Source organism: Pan troglodytes, chromosome 2 (assembly GCF_028858775.2).
Source record: "Pan troglodytes isolate AG18354 chromosome 2, NHGRI_mPanTro3-v2.0_pri, whole genome shotgun sequence".
Lineage (NCBI taxonomy): Eukaryota > Metazoa > Chordata > Mammalia > Primates > Hominidae > Pan > Pan troglodytes.
Window position 1 is genome coordinate 62,453,005 of NC_086015.1, and position 24,090 is coordinate 62,477,094.

The following is a 24,090-nucleotide window of genomic DNA, read 5'->3' on the forward strand; positions in this document are numbered from 1 at the left end:
AGAAAGAATTCAGGGCAAGTCCACAGTGCAAAGCAAAAGCAAGTTTATTAAGAAAGTAAAGCAATAAAAGAATGGCTACTCTATAGACAGAGCAGCCCTGAGGGCTGCTGATTGCCCATTTTTATGATTATTTCTTGATTTTATACTAAATAAGGGGTGGATTATTCATGCCTCCCCTTTTTAGACCATATAGGGTAACTTCTTGACATTGCCGTGGCATTTATAAACTGTCATGGCGCTGGTGGGAGTGCAGCAGTGAGGATGACCAGAGGTCATGCTCATCGCTGTCTTGGTTTTGGTGGGTTTTGGCTAGCTTCTTTCCTGCAACCTGTTTTATCAGCAAGGTCTTTATGACCTGTATCTTGTGCTGACCTCCTATCTCATCCTGTGACTGAGAATGCCTAACTGTCTGGGAATGCAGCCCTGTAGGTCTCTGCCTCATTTTACCCAGCTCCTATTCAAGATGGAGTTGCTCTGGTTCACATGCCTCTGACATTTGCCTCCTCCCTATTATGAGAGAAACTTTAATCCTAAAAGTTTCGGAGGGATGAAGATGCATCTTCTGTAACTTCTTCAGGCTGAATAGGGGTGATGATATTCCTGCTTAACTATTAGGGTCCCTTATGTTCAGAGTAGAGAGGAGCTCAGAAAACATCAGTATAGTGAGGGCCATTCATAACTCCAAGTTCTGACAAAAGGTGATATCTGGAAGATTAATAAGTATTCAGTTTAAGAAAACATTCAGTAAGCTTATCCTGCACTCCTACACAAAGAGTACTATAGCAATATATGCCACAAGAGTAAAGCAAAATAAGTAAAATTATCGCAAGTAAACTAAATTAGAAGGCTTTCCATGAACTGGGCAACTGTTGGAACCAAGCTGATGTGGGGTTGCTAGCTGATTCCAGTGTGTTCAGAATTAGAATATCGATTCAGATTTTTACATTACCCATCTTCCATGCGCGTCCATGTGAAGAGACCACCAAATAGGCTTTATGTGAGCAATAAAGCTTTTTAATCACCTGGGTGCAGGCGGGCTGAGTCCAAAAAGAGAGTCAGCGAAGGAAGATAACGGTGGGGCCGTTTTATAGGATTTGGGTAGGTAGTGGAAAATTACAGTCAAAGGGGGTTGTTCTCTGGCTGGCAGAAGTGGGGGTCACAAGGTGCTCAGTGGGGGAGCTCCTGAGCCAGGACGAGCCAGGAGAAGGAATTTCACAAGGTAATGTCACCAGTTAAGGCAGGAACCGGCCATTTTCAGTTCTTTTGTGATTCTTCACTTGCTTCAGGCCATCTGAATGAATACGTGCAGGCTTGGGCTCAGAGACCTGACACCATCACTCTTGTTTGTTTTGAGCAGCAGTCAGAGATCACTGGTTGGTTCACAGGAATAAGCTGGGTTAGCCTAAATTGCAGAAACAAACTTAAAAACAACTGATGAGACTAGAATCTAATAACCAGTATACCATAAGTTCTTGAAACATTATATTTCTCTCTCCAGTTTCCCATTTTTACTAAAGACAAATCTTGGTAAGACTGATTTGCTTTGTTATACTTGGCCTGATTATTTATATAAAGTGTAGCAAGAATAATTATTTTTCACATAAGCTCTTTTTATTATTTATTTATTGAGATGGAGTCTCACTCTGTCACCCAGGCTGGAGTGCAGTGGTACGATCTTGGCTTACTACAACCTCTGCCTCCTGGGCTCAAGCGATTCATCTGCCTCAGCCTCCCAAGTAGCTGGGATTACAGGTGCCCACCACCGTGCCCTGCTAATATTTTTGTATTTTTAGTAGAGACAGGATTTCACCTTGTTGGCCAGGCTGGTCTCGAACTCCTGACCTCAAGTGATCTGCCCACCTTGGCCTCCCAAAGTGCTGGTATTACAGGTGTGAGCCACCACAGCCAGCCACATAAGCTCTTTTTAAATTGGCTTTCCTGGAACTCTGTTCCAAAAAAGGAATCTTAGATAAGACTTTTTGCCATGGGTTTGTACCCTCAAATACGTATGAGTTGGGTAAATTCCTCTCTTCTTGAGGTTCCAAGATAACTTGGAGTTCCTGGGTCTGTTAGAAAGTGACATTCTTTACTTACCACAGGTCAGAAACCCTGTACAAGGACTGTGTAGGCAAGGTATGAGGCCAGTTCCCCAAGGGGCTTCTATTGGCTCTATAAGTTAAGTTTAATTCCTTAAAAGAAAACATGCCATTCCAGTCAAAGCCTTGATAAAATAACCAGTTTCTCCAATTGTGTCCTGTTGCAAAAGAAAACAGATACTTATTTGCACTTATGCAAATAACTATATTGCATAAATTAGGAATACTCAATTAGTTTGACCATAGGTAAGATTTTCATAAACCTTTTATTAACCCTTTACTTTTTTTGTGAAAGAGCAGATTAGTGTTCTAAGAAAAACCTGTTGTACTTTTAGTCCAATGCTTAATTTATGGAAAAACTGAATAATACCCCTTTAACTTTAGCCAATATGTTCACACAAAGAATTTCTTTTTACAAGATTCATTTTTTATAAACTTTTCATAACTTGCTCAAACCTTTAGCTTTATCCTGTTTAACTTAAAACAATCCTTTAACCCTTTAGACAAGAAAATCCACATTCCCGTGACTTCTTATAATCTTTTACTAAAAACACATTTCGCTTTCCCTACACGCCTTACGTGTAGAAGAACTGTTTCTGTAGTAGTCTCAAATACATGTTACAATGTTAACTCTTAGCAACTTTTACTTTTGGTGAAAACCTTGGTAAGTAAGGGGTTTGGGTCCAGGGTTTCCGCACTGTAGTCCCTTCAGTGGTCACCAGAAAGATGTTATAGGAAAGGGGTCCCGATCCAGTCCCCAAGAGAGGGTTCTTGGATCTCGCACAGAAAGAATTCAGGGCGAGTCCACAGTGCAAAGCAAAAGCAAGTTTACTAAGAAAGTAAAAGAATAAAAGAATGGCAGCCGGGCGCGGTGGCTCACACCTGTAATCCCAGCACTTTGGGAGGCCGAGACGGGCGGATCACAAGGTCAGGAGATTGAGACCATCCTGGCTAAGACAATGAAATCCTATCTCTAGTAAAAATACAAAAAAATTAGCCAGGCACGGTGGTGGGCGCCTGTAGTCCCAGCTACTTGGGAGCCTGAGGCAGGAGAATGGTGTGAATCTGGGAGGCGGAGCTTGCAGTGAGCCGAGATTGTGCCACTGCACTCCAGCCTGGGCGACAGTGCGAGACTCCGTCTCAAAAAAAAAAAAGAATGGCTACTCCATAGACAGAGAAGCCTCAAGGGTTACTGGTTGCTCATTTTTCCAGTTATTTCTTGATTATATGCTAAACGAGGGGTGGATTATTCATGCCTCCCCTTTTTAGACTATATAGGGTAACTTCCTGATGTTGCCATGGCATTTGTAAATTGTCATGGCGCTGGTGGGAGTGTAGCAGTGAGGATGATCAGAGGTCATTCTCATCGCCATCTTGGTTTTGGTGGGTTTTGGCTAGCTTCTTTCCTGCAACCTGTTTTATCAGCAAGGTCTTTATGACCTGTATCTTGTGCTGACCTCCTATCTCATTCTGTGACTGAGAATGCCCTAAATGTCTGGGAATCCAGTGTTAAGGGGGTGGTGGGGGGGCTTGTTCTTAGAGCTCCCAAGATGGTGGCAGGCTGCTTCCAAGATGGCGGCAAGCCTCTTGTTCTCTGACCTGGGGTTCTTGGCCTCACGGATCCAAGGAATGGAATTTTGGACCATGTGGTGAGTGTTATAGCTCTATTAGAAGCCGTGGGTCACGGAAGAGAACCGTGGAACCCAGCAACTAGTGTTCAGCTCGATTAAGATGAACCTGGGCACTTAGCCGTGCAGGAACAATGGCAAGCCTTTAGCCCGATCGGGAACGGCAATGGGTGCCCCGCTGGATCAGGAGCACAGTGGACACCCTGCCGGATCCGGAGGGGTGGAAGTCAGCAGCGGGTCTGCGATGGTGGCAAACAGCAGTGGTAGACGGCAAGCAAAAGCTCAGTTCGAGCCATAACAAACATGGACCAGAAGAGTGTGCAGTTGCAAGATTTAATAGAGTGCAAACAGAGTTCCCATAAAATGGGAGGGGACCCGAAGGGGGTTGCCGTTGCCAGCTTGAATACCTGGGTTTATATCCCGATTATTGTCCCTCCCCCTGTGCTCTCAGGTGATAGATGATTGGCTATTTCTTTACCTCCTGTTTTTGCCTAATTAGCATTTTAGTGAGCTTTCTTTTCTACCTGATTTGTCAGGTGTGAGCTAAGTTGCAAGCCCCGTGTTTAAAAGTAGATGTGGTCACCTTCCCAGCTAGGCTTAGGGATTTTTTAGTCAGCCTAGGAAATCCAGCTAGTCTTGTCTCTAACCAGTAGGGCTCAGCCTCATTTTACCCAGCTCCTATTCAAGATGGAGTTGCTCTGGTTCACATACCTCTGAGAGAGACATCAAGATGAAGGATGATAGCCCAAAGAGAAGCCAGGATCTGGACCGTGGTCTAAACAAAGGACAGTATTCTTGAGATATATTTAATACAGAGATCCAGAAAAGCCAGGAACGCTGAGTCTGTGTAGCTAATCTGGAAGGCAATGTGAGTCACAGGCCCCAGCTGAGAATGTTCTTTTGAAATAATGACTGTGGACATTTTAGACACATTAGAAGTTTCATGCGCGTCTGTGTGAAGAGACCACCAAACAGGCTTTGTGTGAGCAATAAAGCTTTTAATCACCTGGGTGCAGGCGGGCTGAGTCCGAAAAGACAGTCAACGAAGGGAGATGGGGTGGGGCCGTTTTATAAGATTTGGGTAGGTAAAGGAAAGTTACAGTCAAAGAGGGGTTGTTCTCTGGCAGGCAGGAGTGGGGGTCACAAGTTGCTCAGCGGGAGAGGTTTTTGAGCCAGGATGAGCCAGGAGAAGGAATTTCACAAGGTAATGTCATCACTTAAGGCAAGGACCGACCATTTTCACTTATTTTGTGGTGGAATGGCATCAGTTAAGGCAGGAACAGGCCATTTAAATATCACTTCTTTTGTGATTCTTCAGTTACTTCAGGCCATCTGGATGTATACGTGCAGGTCACAGGGGATATGATGGCTTAGCTTGGGCTCAGAGGCCTGACAAGAAGTATATTCATTAGTACATGTGCCTTTCTTTCAAACTCAAACTGGCCAGTTTGGAAAGGCTGGGTGGAATTTTCTGTTTAAAAGCTGTTAATGAAGAAAGTCAAACTGTAAAATATTTAAAGAAGTTTATTCTGAGCCTTATAATTTAGTGACCTTGGCCCAGGACACAGCCTCAGGAGGTCCTGAGAACATGGGTTCAAGGTAGTTGGGTTACCATTTGGTTTTATACATTTTACGGAGACAGGCAAAGACATACAGGCAAAGACATAAATCAACACATGTAAGGTATACATTGGTTGAGCCAGGAAAGGTGGGGCATCTCCAAGTCGGGGGTGGGATGCTTCCAGGTTATACATGGATGCAAAGATTTTCTGATTGGCAGTTGGTTGAAAAAGTTAAGCTTTGCCTGAAGAGTTGAAGTCAGCATAAAGAAATGCTTGAGTTAAGATAAGAGTGGTTGTGGAAGCCAAGGTTTTTGTTAAGTAGATGAAGCCTCTGAGTGGCAGGCTTCAGAGTAAATAGATGGTAAATGTCTCTTATCAGACCTTCAAAGGTGTCAGACTCTTAGTTAAATTTCTCCTGGATCAGGGAAAGACCTGGAAAAGGAAGGGGATTCTCTACAGAATGCAAATTTCCCCAAGGCAAGGCTTTGCAGGGCCATTCCAAAATATGCCAAATAAACATATTTTAGAGTAAAATACTTGCATTTCCTTTAGACCCTGTTATCTGTCATGTGATGGTATACCAGAGTCAGGTTGGAATTTGGTATCTTATTGCTATAAAGAGTCTGTTTTGTCAGTCTTAAGAAATGTATTTTAATGTTAATGCTGGTCAGTGGCACCTAAACTCCAAAGCGAGGAAAGTATACTGAGGGTATCCTACCTGCCTTCCCATCTAGTGGCCTGAACTTGTTTTTCAGGTTGTCTTGGGGAATCCCCTTGGCCAAGGGGGTGAGGGTCCATTCAGTTGATTGGGGGGCTTATAATTTTATTTTTAGTTTACAGAGTAAAAAACACAAAAGGTCAAAGTGGTGAATTTTAAATCCATAATCTTTTAAAAATGACTGCATCTCTGTGCTCACTAGATTTTCCTAAAAGAGATTTCAAGGTGTAAATTGGCCAACTAATCTTCTCTCGGAACTAAATCTTTTCAGGGTTACACGGAATATTTGCCCTTAAGAACATTTTGGGTTCTTTGTCAGTTGTCAGAAAGTCCTTCATTCAAGGTTTTTGGGCCGGGTGCAGTGGCTCACGCCTGTAATCTCAGCACTTTGGAAGGCCAAGGCAGGAGGATGGCTTGAGGCCAGGAGTTTGAGAGCAGCCTGGGCAACATAGTGAGACCTCATCTCTATTAAAAATAAAAATAATAATAAGATTTTCTGTATACCTTTTCCCAGTTATAATATATAGCCACAGTTATCAAAACCCAGTAACTGACTTTGGTACAACTATACTATTAACTCCAGGAGAGACTTTATTCAGATTTCATCAGTTTGTATATGTATTTGTGTGTGTGTGTGTGTGTGTGTGTGTGTGTAGTACTGTAGAGTTTTATCACATGTACATTTTCATGTAGCTACCACCACAATCAGAATACAGAATTGTTCCCTCGCCATAAAGAAACTTCCTTGTTACCTCACAGTCACATCTACCCCAACTCCTAACTCCTGGCTACCACTGATCTATTCTCAAGTACTATAATTTGTTATTTCAAGAATGTTCAATATGTATGATTTCAAGAATCATACGATACGTAGCTCTTTGAGATTGGTTCTTGTCATCAACTGACATGCCCTCAAGATCCATTCAAATTATGTATCAATTTTTTCCTTTTTTTTTTTTTAATGAGACAGAGTTTGGCTCTGTTGCCCAGGCTGGAGTGCTGTTATGCCCAGACCGTTAGTTCCCCAAGGAAGACCACCAGAGTCCAGAGTCAAAGCGAAGCGGCAAGGATCTTTACTACAAGTTCGAACCTGGTCCCTCCATTCCACAGCATACAAGAGGGCCCTGAACAATGCGAGTGTTTGCTTTTTATAGCCTGAAAGTTACAGGGGAACAAAGGAATTCTTTTGGTTCCCGCTCTTTCAGTAAAACTTTGAACGGCTGTCCCCTCATCTGTCCCCTTATCGGAGACTTTCCTGGTGGTGTTTGTACTGGGCTTGTTTGTTTTGAGCCCGGGGGAAGTTTAAGAGATATATGGTGATATGTGGTGGGATGGGAGGATGGGATATGTTTGTACTGGGCTTGTTTGTTTTGAGCCCGGGGCTGAGGAATGCGCCCGGCTCTTTTCAGTGCAATGGCACCATCTTGGCTCACTGCAATCTCCACCTCCCAAGTTCAAGCGATTCTCCCGCCTCGGCCTCCCAAGTAGCTGGGACTATAGCCACGTGCCACCACGCTCACCTAATTTCTGTATTTTTAGTAGAGATGGGGTTTCACCATGTTGGCCAGGCTGGTCTTGAACTCCTGACCTCAAGTGATCCACCTGCCTCAGCCTTCCAAAGTGCTGGAATTACGGGCGTGAGCTACTGTGCCTGGCCAAATTTTGTTTTTGTTTTTGTTTTTGTTTTATTGCTAAATTGTTGTATGGCTGCATTAATTTACCCTTTCACCCATTGAAGGACATTTGGGCTATATCCAGTTTTAGCTATTACCAATAACGCTGTTATCAACATTGGTTGTAGGAAAACAGCCTGCTGCATGGCAAGATTACACCATTTTGAAGCGAAACTGCTGTGATGACTGATGTCTGCATACCAACTCGTTCCCATTCCCACAACAAGGTCAAGAAACAATGCCCGTAGCATCCAACTCCTCATAGAGGAACAATGCCTGTACATAGATAACCCCTCATAAAGATACTTATCTAACTTCCCCAGTGGTCCCTAGTTGTTTCATAAGAGGGTCTGAGACATGACCAGCTGCACATGTTTTACCAAAAACAGCTTGCTAATTAAAGAATATTTTCCAGAAAGAAAGTTGGGTGTGGGCATCCACCATCTCTTGGCTGCCAGAGATGCCACTTCTGTTTGTAAGTCCCTACTAAATGTTTCCTTCTGAGAAACTGGATTTTTCACCCTTTGTCTTCAGCCTCTCACCTCCCTTTGTCTTTGGGGGTTTACGTAGACCTGCTTACCACAGAACATTGGCTTACAGGTTTAGGGGTGAGCATCAGCTTTCATTTTTGCAGGAAATCGTAGATTGTATGATTGTATGGTAATTGTATGATTGTAATGGTATGTGTATGTTTAAATTTTCAGAATCTGCCAAACTGTTTTTCCAGAGTTGCTGTGTCATTTATGTTATGTCCCCAGTGCATGAGACATCTGGATCCTTTCCAGCACTTGGTAATATTATTAGTATTATTATTGGAGAGAGGGTTTTACTATGTCACCCAGGCTGGAGTGCAGTGGCACAATCACAGATCCTTGCAGCCTTGCTGTCTGGGCTTAAGCGATCCTCCCACCTCAGCTTCCCAAATAGCTGAGACCACAGGTGTGCGCCACCACACCTGGTGAATTTTATTTTATTTTTGTAGAGACAGGGGTCTTGTCATGTTGCTTGGACTGGTCTCGAACTCCTGTCCTCAAATGATCCTTGCACCTTGGCCTCCCAAAGTGCTGGGATTATAGACATGAGCCATTACCACTGTGCCCAGCCCGATCATCTTTTCATGTGCTGACTTGCCATCCATCTTTGGTGACAGGTCATCCTCTGTGGTGAAAATGTGTGTTTACATCTTTTGACCATATTCTAATTAGATTATGTTTTAAAATTGTGATAAAATGTGCATAACATAAAATTTACCGTTTTTAGTTGTGCAGTTCTGTGGCACTAAGCACATTCACACTGTTTAGCCACACCACCATCCATCTCCAGAACTGTTTTATCTTCCCCAGCTAAAATTCTACCAATAAACAATAACTTCATTCTCCCCTCCCGCCACTGTTGGGAAAAAGCTGAGTGTAGGGAGGGAAACTGAGGCAGGGCTTGCATAGTGTCCTTTGGAATGTGTCTAGACTTGCTGGCTGCTTGCTTCTAGCCCTCCTAGGCTCCTGTTCCCATTATCTCAAGTAGCAGGACATGTTCCATATAAATGCTAAACCATCACAGCTGTAAATCATGTGCTTAATGGAACATGCTCTTTTGACCTCCACAGTCTCAACACCTATTTCTTTGTTGGATTACCAATAAATACCGTGGGCTCTCAGAGCTTGGGGCCTTCGCGGCCTCCATACATAGCGATGGCCCCCTGGTGTCCCACCTTTTTCTCTCACTGTCTTTTTCTCAATCCTTTGACTCTGCTGGACTTTATCACCCCCACGACCTGGTGTTGGGTCTGATCACCCCAACACTCCACCCCTTGGCAATCGACATTCTGCTCTCTGTCTCTATGAATTTGACTAAGTACCTCATATAAGTGGCATCGTCCAATATTTGTCTTTTTTGTGTCTGGCTTATTTCACTTGGCATGTCAAGGTTCACCCATGTTGTAGCACATGTTATAATTTCATTTCTTTCTAAGGCTGTATAGTATTCCACTGTATGCCTACACCACATTTTGCTGATCCATTTGCCTGTTGATGGACATTTGGGTTGCCCCCACCTTTTGGATTTGTGAATAATGCTGCTATAAATATTGGTGTACAAATATCTGTCTGAATGCCTGCTTTTACTTCTTTTGAGTATACAAGCATACCTTGGAGATATTGCAGGTATGGTTCCACATCACCACAATAACACAAATATTGCAATAAAGCAAGTCACACGAATTGTTTTGTTTCCCAGCACATATAAAAGTTATGTTTACACTATATTGTAGTCTATTAATGTGCAATAGGATTATGTCTAAAAATGTGCATACCTTAATTTAAAAATACTTTATTACTAAAAAATGTTAACCTCATCTGAGCCTCAGTGAGTTATAATCATTTCGCTGGCCCAGGGCCTGGCCTTGATGTTGATGGCTACTGACAGATCAGGGTGATGGTTGCTGAAGGTTGGAGTGGTTGTGACAATTTCTTAAAATAAGACAACAGTGAAGTTTGCCATGTCAATTGACTCTTCTTTTCACAAAGGTTTCTCTGTAGCACATGATGCCATTTGATAGCATTTTACCCCCAACAGAACTTCTTTCAAAATTGGTTAGTCTCCTCCAATCTGTCACTGCTTTATCAACTAAGACTATGAAATATTCTAAATCCTTTGTTGTCGTTTCTTTTTTAAAATTAATTTTATTTTTTCAAAACGTTTTTAGTAGAGATGACATCTTACTATGTTGGCCAGGCTTGTCTCAAACTCCTGGGCTCAAGTGATCCACCTGCCTTGCCCTCACAAAGTGCTGGGATTATAGATGAGCCATTGTGCCCAGCCCTTTGTGGTCATTTCAAAAATGTTCACAATCATCTACATCAGGAGTAGATTCCATCTCAAGAAACCACTTTCTTAATAAGCAACTTCTCATCAATTCAAGTTTGATCATGAAATTGTAGGAATTCAGTCACATCTTCAGGTTCCACTTCTAATTCTAATTCTCTTGCTATTTCCACATCTGCAGTTCCTTCCTCCACCGAAGTCTTGGACCCCTCAAAGCCATCCGTGTAGGTGAGAATCAACTTCTTCCAAATTTCTTTTTTTTTTCTAATTTTTAAAATTATTTTAATTTTATTTATTTATTTATTTTTGTTTTTATTTTTTTTGAGACAGAGTCTTGCACTTTCACCCAGGCTGGAGTGCAGTGGCGCGATCTCGGCTCACTGCAAGCTCTACCTCCTGGGTTCACGCCATTCTCCTGCCTCAGCCTCCCGAGTAGCTGGGACCACAGGCGCCCGCCACCACGCCCGGCCAAACTTCTTCCAAACTTCTGTTCATGTTAATATTTTGACCTCCTCCCAGGAATCACAAAGGTTCTGAATGGCATCTAGACTGGTGAATTCTTTCTGAAAGGTTTTCAATTTACAAGATCCATCAGAGGAATCACTATAGCCTTATGAAGTGCATTTCTTCTTTTTTTTTTTTTTTGAGTCTCATTCTGTCACCCTGGCTGGAGTGCAGTGGCATGATCACAGCTCACTGCAGTCTCAACCTCCTGGGCTCAAGCAGTCCTCCAGCCTGAGCTTCCTCAGGTGTATGCCACCTCAGGACCACAGGCATGCACCACAACACCTGGCTAATTTTTAAATGTTTTGTAGAGACAGGGTCTCGCCATGCTGCCCAGGCTGGTCTCAAACTCCTGGGCGCAAGCCATCCTCCTGCCTCGGCCTTCCAAAGTGTTGGGATTATAGGCGTGAGCCACCTCACCCGGCATGAAGTGTATTTCTTAAATAACAAAACTTGAAAGTTGAAATTATTTCTTGAATGGCTGCAGAATGGCTGTTGCATTAGCAGGCATGAAAACAACATGTTAATCTTTTTGTACGTCTTACAGATCTCCTTGGGTGATCATGTGCACTGTCGATAAGCACTAATCTTTTGAAAGGGATCTTTTTTCTGAGCAGTAGTTCTCAACAGTAGGCTTAAGATATTCAGTAAACCATGCTGTAAATGGATGTGCTGTCATCCAGGCTTTCTTTGTCCGTTTATTAAAGCACAGGCAGAGTGGAAATTTTTTAAAGGGTTCTAGGATTTTAGGAATGGTAAATGAGCATTGGCTTCAACTGAAAGTCACCAGCAGCATTAGCCCCTAACAAAGGAGTCAGCCTGGGCTGGACATGGTGGCTCATGCCTGTAATCCCAGCACTTTGGCAGGCTGAGGCAGGAAGATTGCTCGGGCCCAGATGAGACCAGCCTGGGCAATGTAGGGAGACTCTGATTCTACGAAAAACATTTTTTTTTTTTTTGAGATGGAATCTCCCTCTGTCACCCAGGCTGGAGTGCAGTGGCATGATCTCGGCTTACTGCATGTTCTACCTCCCAGGTTCCAGTGATTCTCGTGCCTCAGCCTCCCGAGTAGCTGGGACTACAGGCGCCCGCCATCACGCCCGGCTAATTTTTTGTATTTTTAGTAGAGACGGGGTTTCACCGTGTTAGCCAGGATGGTTTTGATCTCCTGACCTCGTGATCTGCCCGTCTTGGCCTCCCAAAGTGCTGAGATTACAGGTGTGAGCCATCACGCCCAGTCCAAAAAATTTTTAAAAGGTTAGCTGGGCATAGTGGCATGCACCTGTGGTCCCAGCTACTTGGGAAGCTGAGGCAAGAGGATCACACTTAAGCCCAGGAGGTCAAGGCTGCAGTGAGCCATGACTGCCACTGCACTCCGGCCTGGGCAACTGAGTGAGACCCTGTCTCAAAAAAACAAAAACAAAAACAAAAAAAAGTCGGCCTGTCCTTTGAAGCTTTGAAACCAAGCATTGATTTCTCCTCTCTAGCTATGATAGTCCTAGATGGCATCTTTTTCCCAGCAGAAGCCTGTTTCATCTACATGGGAAATCTGTTGTTTAGTGTAGCCACTTTCATCAATGATCTTAGCTAGATCTTCTGGAGAACTTGCTGCAGCTTCTGTATTAGCACTTGCTACTTCACCTTGCCCTTTTATGTTATGAAGACAGCTTTTTCCCTTAAACCTCATGAACCAACCTCTGCTGGCTTTCAACTTTTCTTCTGCAGCTTCCTCACTCTCTGAACCTTTATGGAATTTAAGAATTGCTCCGGATTAGGCTTTGGCTTAAGGGAATATTGTGGCTGGTTTGATCTATCCAGACCACGCAAACTTTCGCCACATTAGCAAAAGGCTGTTTTTGCTTTCTTGTCATTTGTGTGTTCACTGGAGTAGCACTTTTAATTTCCTTCAAGAGCTTTTTCTATCATTCGTAACTTGGCTGTTTGATGCAAGGGACCTATCTTTCACCCTATCTTGGCTTTTGACATGCTTTCCTTACTAAACTTAATTATTTCTAGGTTTTGATTTAAAATGAGAAATGTGTGAGTCTTCCTTTCACTTGAACACTTTTGAGACTATTTTAGGGTTATTATTTGGCCTAATTTTCCTTTCTTTCTTTCTTTCTTTTTTTTTTGGGGAGACAGGATCTTGCTTTGTTGCCCAGGCTGGAGTGTAGTAGCACAATCATGGCTCACTGTGGCCTTGGCCTCCCGGGCTCGCACAATCCTCCCACCTCGTCCTCCCAAAGTGCTGGGATTACAGGTGTGAGCCACTGCACCCTGCCTGATTTCAATATTGTTGTGTCTCAAGGAATAGAAAGGCCCGAGGAAAGGGAGAGAGAGATGGGGTGGACTGGTTGGGGTAACTGGTCAGTGGAAGAGTCAGAACACACACAATAAAAGCTTTCAATTTCTCCACATCCTCAACAACACTTATTTTCTGTTTTGTTGCTTTGTGTGTTTTAAATTTTTTAAAAATTAATTATTTATTTTTTGAGATGGAGTCTCACTCTGTTGCCCAGGCTGGAGAGCAACGGTGTGATCTTGGCTCACTGCAGCCTCTGCCTCCCGGGTTCAAGCAATTCTCATGCCTCAGCACCCCCTCCCCCAAATAGCTGGGACCACAGACATGCGCCACCATGCCCGGCTAATTTTTGTATTTTTAGTAGAGATGGGGTTTTGCTATGTTGGCCAGGTTGGTCTCAAACTCCTGGTCTCATGTGATCTGCCTGCCTTGACCTCCCAAAGTGCTGGGATTACAGGCATGAGCCACCGTGCCGGGCCATGTATATGTTTGTTTTAGATAATAGCCATCTTAGTGTGTTTGCAGTGATATCTCGTTGTAATTTTGATTTTAGTTTCCCTAATGATTAGTGATATTGAGTATTTTTTCATGTGCGTATCGGCCATTTGCATATCTTCCTTGGAGAAATGTCTATTCAAGTCCTTTGTCCATTTTTAAATAGTTTTTTTTTCTGCTGTGAATTGTAGACGTTCTCTCTCTATATATTCTAGATATTAATCATTTATCAGATATAATTATTTTCTCTTATTCCTTGGGTCGCATTTTTACTCTGTTGATAGTGTCCTTTGTTGCACAAATTTTAAAATTTTGGTAAAGTCCAATTTAACTATTTTTTTGTTTTATTGTCTGTGCTTTTGGGGTCATACGTGAGAAATTTTTAAGTTAGATGTCATGGAGCTGCTCTTGTATGTTTTGTTTCCAAGGTTTTACAATATTAGCTCTTATATTTAGGTCTATGATACATTTTGAGTTGATTTTTGTATTTAGTTGGCCCTTGAACTTGAATAATTAGGGGCATTGATCCTCCTTGCAGTCAAAAATCCGTGTGTCAGCCGGGCGCAGTGGCTCCCACCTGTAATCCCAGCACTTTGGGAGGCTGAGGAGGGTGGATCATGAGGTCAGGAGATCGAGACCATCCTGGCTAACAAAGTGAAACCCAGTCTCTACTAAAAATACAAAAAATTAGCCAGGTGTGGTGGCTGTCAGGCCTCTGAGCCCAAGCTAAGCCATCATATCCTCTGTGACCTGCATGTATACATCCAGATGGCCTGAAGCAACTGAAAATCCACAAAACAAGTGAAAATAGCCTTAACTGATGACATTCCACCATTGTGATTTGTTTCTCCCCCACCCTTAAGAAGGTTCTTTGTAATCTACCCCCTACCCTTAAGAATGTACTTTGTGAGATCCACCCCCTGCCCACAAAACATTGCTCCTAACTCCACCGCCTATCCCAAAACCTATTAGAACTAATGATAATCCCACCACCCTTTGCTGACTGTCTTTTCAGACTCAGCCCGTCTGCACCCAGGTGAAATAAATAGCCCTGTTGCTCACACAACGCCTGTTTGGTGGTCTCTTCACACAGATGCGTGAGACAGTGGCGGGTGCCTGTAGCCCCAGCTACCTGGGAGGCTGAGGCAGGAGAATGGTGTGAACCTGGGAGGCGGAGCTTGCAGTGAGCTGAGATTGCGCCAACTCACTCCAGCCTGGGTGACAGAGCGAGACTCTGTCTCAAAAAAAAAAAAAAAATCTATGTGTCATTTTTGACTCCCCCAAAGTTTAACTATAAACAGCGTACTGTTGACTAGAAATTTTACAATAACACAGTCAATTAACACATTTTGTTTATCTATTATATACTGCCTTTTTTTTTTTTTTTTGCAATGGAGTCTCACTCTGTCACTCAGGCTGGAGTGCAGTGGCACAATCTGGGCTCACTGCAAACTCTGCCTCCCAGGTTCAAGCGATTCTCCTGCCTCAGCCTTCCAAGTAGCTAGGATTACAGGCATGCGCCATCACGCCTGGCTAATTTTTGTATTTTTAGTAGAGACAGTGTTTCACCATGTTGGCCAGGCTGGTCTTGAACTCCCAACCTCAGGTGAGCCACCAGCCTCGGCCTCCCAAAGTGCTGGGATTACAGGTGTGAGTCACTGCGCCTGCCCTATATTCTTAATAGAGTAAATTAGAGTAAAGAAAATGCTATTTAAAAAATTGTAAGGAAGAGAAAATACATTCACTGTTCATTAAGTGGAAATGGGTCATCACAAAGGTCTTCATCCTCTTCACTTCCTGTTGAGTAGGCTGAGGAGGAGGAAGAGGAAGGGTTGATTTTGCTGTCTCAGGAGTGGCAGAGGCAGAAGAGGTGGAGGAGGTGGAAGGGGAGGCAGGAGAAGTGGGCACACTCAGTGAAACTACAGAAATGCAATGTAATTTATTTCTGACTTTTTTGTTCATTTCTCTAAAAATATTTCTATATGATAGCAATCCCTTTTCTACCATTTGCTGTAGTTTTAGTGCCCATATCATGGAAGGGTCCATGTAAAAGAAGTAAAAAGCAGGCATGAATAATGAGAACCCTTCTGTCAGACTGTCTAATGTTAATTTTTTTTCTAGTAACGATTCTTTTATGTCTTCTTCCTCATGGTCTGGCACTGGTTCAGAAGCACTCATCTCCATCAAGTCATCTTCGATTAATTCCTCTGGTATGCCTTCTATTAGCACTTTAATTTCCCCAAGATCCATATCTTGAAACCCTCCACCCCACACCCTCCCACATTTTTTGTTTTGGGCTTGATGGCTTTCACAGCTTTTAATTTTTATTCAGTTAACTTACTTATTTTTTATTTATTTAGGCTTTAACAGCTTTTCCATAACAATGATGGCATGTTCAATGGTGTGATCCTTCCTGACTTTCATGGTAGTCTCTCTATCTGGGTTTTCTTCCATAGCACTGACAATCCTTTCCATAGACTGTTGTGTGTAATGAGCCTTGCAGGTCCTTATGACCCCCTGATCTAGAGGCTATATTAGAGACCTCATGTTTGGGGACAAGTAGACAACTTCAACGCCTTCAGTGTTGAACTCATGGGGTTCTGGGTGGCCAGGGGCATTGTCCAATATTAAGAGAACTTTAAAAGGCAATTCCTTACTATCAAGTTACTTCCTGAGTTCAGGGACAAAGCATCAATGAGACCAGTCCAGAAAAAGCGTTCTCATTGTCCATGCCTTATTGTTGTACAAACAAAAGACCAGCAGCTGGTGTTTATCCTTTCTGTGCAAGGCTCAGAGGTTAGCAGCTTTACAGATAAGGGCAGTCATGATCATAAACCTGACTGCATTTGCACAAAGCAGTAGAGTAGAGCTCATCCCTTCCTACCTTAATTCCTGGTGCTCCCTTCTCTTCCTTACTAATAAATGTTCTTTGTGGCATTTTATTTTCCAGAACAGGGCACTTTCATCTGCATAAAAACCTGCTCAGGCAGATATCCTTTCTCATCAGTTCCTTTTTTTTTTTTTTTTTTTTTTTTTGAGATGGAGTCTTGCTGTTACCGAGGCTGGAGTGCAGTGGTGCCATGTCGGCTCACTGCAACCTCTGCCTCCCAGGTTCAAACAATTCTCATGCCTCAGCCTCCCAAGTAGCTGGGATAACAGGCATCTGCCACCACGTTTGGCTAATTTCTTGTGTTTTTAGTAGAGACAGGGTTTCACTGTGTTGGCCAGGCTGGTCTTGAACTCCTGACCTCAGGTTATCTGTCCACCTCTGCCTCCCAAAGTGCTGGGATTACAGGCATAAGCCACCACACCCAGCCTCAGTGAGTTTCTTAATGGCATCTGGGAGCTTATCTGCTGCATCTTGGTCAGCAGAAGCTGCTTCTCCTGTTATCTTGACTTTCTTTTTTTCTTTTTTGGAGACAGGATCTCACTCTGTTGCCCAGGCTGGAGTGCAGTGGTACGATCACAGCTCACTGCAGGCTCTTAACTCCTCAAACAATCCTCCCACCTTGGCCTCCCAAAGTGTTCAGATAACAGGTGTGAGCTACCATGACTGGCCTTATCCTTTTTGATGTTATTGTAAATCGAATTGTTTTCTTAATGTTCATTTTAGATTGTCTATTATCAACGTATAGAAATACAACTGGTTTTTGTGTGTTGATTTCATATCCTGCAACTTTGCTACATTTGTTCATTTGTTCTAACAGAATCACTTCTTGGCCTTTTGGCCAAGATCAAATGTAGTTCTAATAGGTGTGTGTGTGTGTGTGTGTGTGTGTGTGTAATCTTTAGGGTTTTCTACATATAAGATCTTGTCATGTGAGGAAAAAGGCAATTTACTCCTTCATTTCCAATTTAGATGCCTTTTATTTCTTTTTCTTGCCCAATTGCTTTGGCTAGGACTTCCAATACTATGTTGAATAGAAGTGGCAAAAGCTGCCATCTTGTCCTATTGCCAGGCTGGAATGCGGTGGTGCTATCTTGACTTACTGTGTCCTCTGCCTTTTGGGCTTAAGCAATCCTCCTACCTCAGCCTTCCAAGTAGCTGGGACCAGGCACATGCCACCATGTCTGGCTAATTTTTGTATATTTTGTGGAGATGGGGTTTTGCCATGTTGCCCCGGCTGGTCTCAAACTCCTGAACTCAAGCAATCTGCCCACCTCAGCCTCCTAAAATGCTAAGATTACATACATGAGCCACTGCACCCAGCCTAACTTTTAAGGAATTATCAAACTGTTTTTGGAGTGGCTACACTATTTTGTATTCTCCCCAGTTGCTCCACAACTGGAACTCTCATCAGTATTTGGTATTATCATTTGTTTGTTTTTGGTTTTTGCCTCTCTAGTAGGTGTGTAGTGATATCTCATGGTAGTTTTGAGTTGTGCTTCGCTAATGGCTAATGATATTGAGCATCTCTTACTGTGCTTATTGGCCATTTGTATATCATCTTTGGAGAAATATCTGTTCAAATCTTTTGCCCATTTTTAAATCAGTGATTTGTTTTCTTACAGCTTCCTACAATTGATATCTATCTACCTATTCTGAATACAAGCTCTATGTTGAATATGTGATTTGCAAATATTTTCTCCCAGTGTGAGATGTCTTTTCATTCTCTTAACAGTGCCTTTTGCAAAGAAAAAAGTTTAAATTGTGATGAAACTGAATTTATCATTTTTTTTTTTTTTATGGATCATGTATTGGTGTCATATCTACAAACTCCTTGCTTACTGTCAGGTTGCAAAGTTTTCTTTTATTTTTTTTCTAAAGTTTTATAGTTTTACATTTAGATCTATGGTCCACTTTGAGTTAATTTTTGTTTAAGGTGTGAGGTTTAGATCCGAGTTTTTTTGGCATCTGGTTGTTCAGTTGTTTCAACATCATTTGGTGAAAAGACTATCTTTTCTTCATTGAATTGCCTTCGGACCCTGGTCAAAATCAATTGGCCATTTTGAGTGGATCTATTTTTGGACTCTGTATTCTGATCCATTGATCTTGTGTTTATCCCTTCTTCAATATTATTCAGTGTTGATTACTGTAGTTAAATAGTAATTTTGATAATCAGAAAGAGTGAGTCTTCCAACCTTGCTTTTTTTTTTTTTTTTTTTTTTTTTTGAGACAGAGTCTCACTCTGTCACCCAGGCTGGAGTACAGTGGCGTGATCTCAGCTCACTACAATCTCTGCCTCCCAGGTTCAAGTGCCTCAGCCACCCAAGTGGCTGGGATTACAGGTGTGTGCCACCAGGCCCAGCTAATTTTTATATTTTTAGTACAGATGGGGTTTCACCATGTTGGCCAGGCTGGTCTTGAACTCTTGGCCTCAAGTGATCTGACTGCCTTGGCCTCGGGGATTACAGGTGTCAGCCACCACACCTGGTCTGCTCTTCTTTTTCAAAATTGTTTTAGAATCAGCTTATCTGCATCTACAAAAAAATTCTTGATAGAATATCTATTAGAAAAATGTTAAATCTGTAGAACATTTTGGGGAAATTGTCATCCTAACTATACTGAATGAATGTTACCATTCACAAGTGTAGCCTTTTCTTCATTTGCTTAGGTGTTCTTTGATTTCTTTCATCAGTGTTTTATAGTTTTCAGTGTTTCGATTCTGCACATTTTATTAGATTTCTGCCTAAGTATTTTTTTGTTTAAGGTTTTGTCAATGCTGTTTTAAAAAAATTTCAATTGAATTCAGATCAGAATCCAGTCAGTTACTGCTACTGTTTTGAAACACAATTGATTTTCATGTGTTGATATTATGTCCTACAGTCTTGCTGAACTCATTTATTATTTTTAGGAGCTTTTCTATACATTCCGTGGAATTGTCAACATAGACGATAAAGTTGTCTGTGAAAAACACAATTTCTTTCCTTCTAAAATGCATGTCTTTTGTTTGTTTTTCTTATCTTATTGCTGGTCTTCTAGTACAATATTAAATAGGAGTGGTGAGAATGAATAACCTTGTCTTGTTCCTGATCTCAGACGGAAAGTGTTCAATCTTTCAACATTAAGTATGATGCTTGTTTTTGTTTTTTTTGCAGACGCCCTTATTCAGGCTAAGGAAGCTCTCTTCTGTTCCTAGTTTGCTGAGTCCTTTTACCAGAATGACCACTGAATTTTGTGAGATGCTTTGTCTACATCAGTTTATTTGATTGATTTTTTTCTTCTTTAGTTTTTTTTTTTTTTTTTTTTTTTTTTTTTTTGTGAGACAGAGTCTTGCTTTGTGGCCCAGGCTGGAGTGCAGTGGTGCAATCTCGGCTCACTGCAACCTCTGCCTCCTGGGTTCAAGCAATTCTCCTGCCTCAGCCTCCCAAGTAGCTGGGACTACAGGCACCTGCCACCATGCCCAGCTAATTTTTGTATTATTAGTAGAGGTGGGGTTTGACCATATTGGCCAGGCTGGTCTCAAACTCCTGACCTTGTGATCCGCCCACCTCAGCCTCCCAAAGTGCTGGGATTACAGGCATGAGCCACCGTGCCTGGCCTCTTTAACATGGTGGATTACATTAATTGATTTTCAAATATTGAACCATCCTTGAATTCTTGGTATAAACCTTGCTTGCTCATGGTAAGATATGCACACATGCATGTATATTGGTGGATTTAATTTGCTAATATTTTGTTGAGATTCATGTCTATATTCATGAAAGAGCTTCGGTTTTTTTTTTTTGTTTTTTTGTTTTTTTTTTTTTGAGATAGAGTTTCGCTCTTGTTGCCCAGGCTGGAGTGCAACGGCAAGATCTGGGCTCACCACAACCTCCTCCTCCTGGGTTCTAGCGATTCTCCTGCCTCAGCCTCCCAAGTAGCTGGGATTACAGGCATGTGCCACCACACCCAGCTAATTTTTATATTTTTAGTAGAGACGGGGTTTCACCATGTTGGTCAGGTTGGTCTTGAACTCCCAACCTTAGATGATTCGCCTGCCTCGGCCTCCCAAAGTGCTGGGATTACAGGTGTGAGCCACCACGCCTGGCCAAAAGATCTTTGGTTTGTAATTTTATTGTCTTGTCTGATTTTGATATCAAAGTAATGTTGGCCTCACAAAATGGACTGGGAAGTGTTCTCTCCTCTTCTGTTTTCTGGATGAGATTGTGTAGAATTGGTGTTATTTCTTCTTTAAATGTTTGTTAGAATTTGTGAGTGAAACTACCTGGAGATGTCTTTTTCAGGGGCTTTTAGCTACAAATTCAAGTTCTTTACCAGATAGAGAACTATTCAGGGTATCTATTTGTTCTTGGAAAAATTGAGATCATTTGTATCTGTCAAGGAATTGGTCCACTTCTTCTAAGTTGCCAAGTTTTTATGCCTTGGTTTGTCATAATATTCACTTATGAGCCTTTTAAAGTGTCGAGGAAGGAATCTGTAGTGATATTTCTTCTTTCATTCCTGAATTTAGTAGTTTCTGTCCTTTCTATTTCATTGTCAGTCTGGCTAAATAATGTTGATTTTTTTTTTTTTTTTTTGAGATGGAGTCTTGCTCTGTCGCCCAGACTGGAGTGCAGTGGCGCGATCTCGGCTCACTGCAAGCTCCACTTTCTGGGTTCACACCATTCTCCTGCCCCAGCCTCCCGAGTAGCTGGGACTACAGGCACGTGCCATCATGCCCAGCTAATTTTTTGTATTTTAAGTAGAGACGGGTTTTCACCATGTTAGCCAGGATGGTCTTGATCTCCTGACCTAATTATCTGCCCTCCTTGGCCTCTCAAAACTGCTGGGATTACAGGTGTGAGCCACCGTGCCTGGCCGATATTTTTTATTTTAGCAGGTAACCTAGAAGGTGAAATTCAGGTCAGAAATTTCAACTGGCTTTGTGTGAGCTGTGATTCCAAGTAAAGTTTTGAAAGTATTTGCAGGGCTGTTCAGATGAGTCCCACCTGTGTGCCCCCAAGTCTGGCCAAACTATAATTGGCTTCTACTAAATTGAGATCATTCAGTGACCTGGGCGGAGAGCTGCCTGCAACAGAGTTCACAAAGCCTGTGGTATTCTGTTTGGGGTGAGATCCATACCTGCAAGCACAGGGTGAACCCCATGAGTTCATACAAACCTATTTGGGATGTCTCTCTTGATCTCCCCCAACTCTGTGATCTTCCCAATACTTTCTAATCACATTGGCTGCAACTACAGATCCTTTCAGAAGTCATGGAGCAGCTAAGGACTCTGAAAAGCAAATTGTAGCCAGTGGATTGGGGAAAGAGATGAGAATTCAAAGCTCCGCCTGGGCACGGTGGCTCACACCTGTAATCCCAGCACTTTGGGAGGCTGAGGCAGGTGGATCACTTGAGGTGAGGAGTTCAAGAACAGCCTGGCCAACATGGTGAAACCCCCGTCTCTACTAAAAATACAAAAATTAGCTGGGTTAGCTGGGCGTGGTGGCGCACCCACAGTAATCCCAGCTACTCGGGAGGCTGAGCCAGGAGAAGTGCTTAAACTGAGGAGGCAGAGGCTGCCTCCGAGACTGCGTCACTGCACTCCATAGCGAAATTCCGTCTCCAAAAAAAAAAAAGTTCCATCAAAATGGTGGAAAGTTTACATATTTTTTTCCCCTGAAGTATTGCCCAGCCTGGACTCAAAGACAGCTGCCAGAAACTCAGAAGCCTGTAGTAGGTCCAGACGGGAAGCTTCCAAGGGAAGCCTTCTCTTTTTCATCTGGGGAGTGTGTGTGTGTGTGTGTGTGTGTGTGTGTGTGTGTGTGTGCGCGCGCGCGCGCGCGCGCGCCCCCGCGTTTGCTAGGGAGCGGCAGAGAGAATCCCATTTTGGTTTTTGCTTTCTTTTTCTATTTTCCTCTGCCCCTGCCAGGAGGCAATACCTTGGAGTTGGTGGCAGCAGCGAGTGGGCAGGCACTTAACATTATGGAGGGATATTTGTCACTAACCAGAGGAGCTGTGGTCCAAGAGTGCGTGCGCGGGGGAGTGGGTAATCCCCGTTGCCTTTTTCTGTGTTCTCTATTGGTTCCAGATTCAGTTCCGTGGGGAAAGTGTGCACCAGGACAGGGAGACTAAAGCCCCACTGTGGCCTGAATTTTGCCCCCTCCCCACATAGCCAAATTTATATATTTAAATGGAAACAAATTCAACTGGGCTGCTATCACCACATTCATATGGTAATAGATAGAGGATGTGTTTACCTTCCCTGGAGTCAGACCCTAGACTTTGGCTTGGATATTAGCCTTGAAAACACACTTATGCTCTGTGCTTTGTATTTTCATTACAAATACATCTTGGAGGACTTTACTTCAGTACCAGTATGTTTCACTCATTCATCTTCACAGCTTTATAGTATTCCAGAGTGTGGCTGTATTATAACTCATTTAACTTATGTCCTATTTTTTTTTTTTCGAGACAGAGTCTCGCTCTGTCCCCCTGGCTGGAGTGCAGTGGCGTGATCTCGGCTCACTGCAACTTCCGCCTCCCGGGTGCAAGCAATTCTCCCTGCCTCAGCCTCCCCAGAAGCTGAGATTACAGGCACCCACCACCACACCCAGCTAATTTTGTTTGTTTTTGTATTTTTAGTAGAGACGGGGTTTCACCGTATTAGCCAGGATGGTCTCAACCTCCTGACCCCGTGATCCACCCTCCTCGGCCTCCCAGAGTGCTGGGATTACAGGCGTGGGCTACCACGCCCGGCCTAAGTTTTGTATTTTTTAGTAGAGATGGGGCTTTGCCATGTTGGCCAGGCTGGTCTTGAACTCCTCACCTCATGTGATCCTCCTGCCTCAGCCTCCCAAAGTGCTGAGATTACAGGCGTGAGCCACCATGCCCTGCCCTGATGTCGTATTAATCATCATTCTGGTTGCTTCTAGCTTTTACTAATACAAACGTGGTGCAATAAGATGACTTGTCCATATGTTTTCATACGCATATAAATATCTGTGAATAATTTCTAGAGGAAGAATATCAAGGTCAAAGTAACTACTGCCCATGCATTTTAAATTGTGTTCAATATTGTCACATTGCCTTGCAAATTTGCCCTCCCATAAGCAATACCTGAAAGTGCCTATTTCTCCACGCCCTTGCCAATATACTTCATGTGCATATGTTCCCACTTTGAGTCACCTCCATTACATTTCCACTGGCAGAACAGGCATCCCACTTTTACCACTTATTAGCTGTGTGACTTTGAGCTTATTGCTTGTGACTATTATGGGAATAATAGTAGTGCTCATCTCATAGGGCTGTGATGAGGGCTCAGTGAGTTAATGTTTGTAAAGCTGCTCACTCGGTGTCTGCCACATAGTAAGTGCTGTATAAATGTTAATTGATTAATTAATTTTAAAACATGAATTAAGGTCTCCCA

General features: G+C 42.8%; 1 protein-coding gene and 1 pseudogene across 3 annotated transcripts in view; both read left to right on the top strand.

Annotated features, from left to right (window-relative positions):
* Nucleotides 1–24,090, top strand: part of KCTD6 (potassium channel tetramerization domain containing 6) — a 69,687-nt gene that overhangs the window by 3,095 nt on the left and 42,502 nt on the right. The window contains exons 2-4 of one of the 3 annotated variants that reach the window (XM_063805953.1): nucleotides 7,806–7,904; nucleotides 8,382–8,468; nucleotides 10,679–10,725. The exons of 1 other annotated variant lie outside the window; for it this stretch is intronic. In XM_063805953.1, the coding sequence (XP_063662023.1) occupies nucleotides 7,860–7,904; nucleotides 8,382–8,468; nucleotides 10,679–10,725 (179 nt within the window). In that variant the 5' untranslated portion in view covers nucleotides 7,806–7,859. The remainder of the gene's footprint in view (nucleotides 1–7,805; nucleotides 7,905–8,381; nucleotides 8,469–10,678; nucleotides 10,726–24,090) is intronic. One more of the 3 variants, XM_063805954.1, reaches the window with a different exon arrangement.
* Nucleotides 17,507–17,671, top strand: LOC112208895 (U2 spliceosomal RNA; annotated as a pseudogene).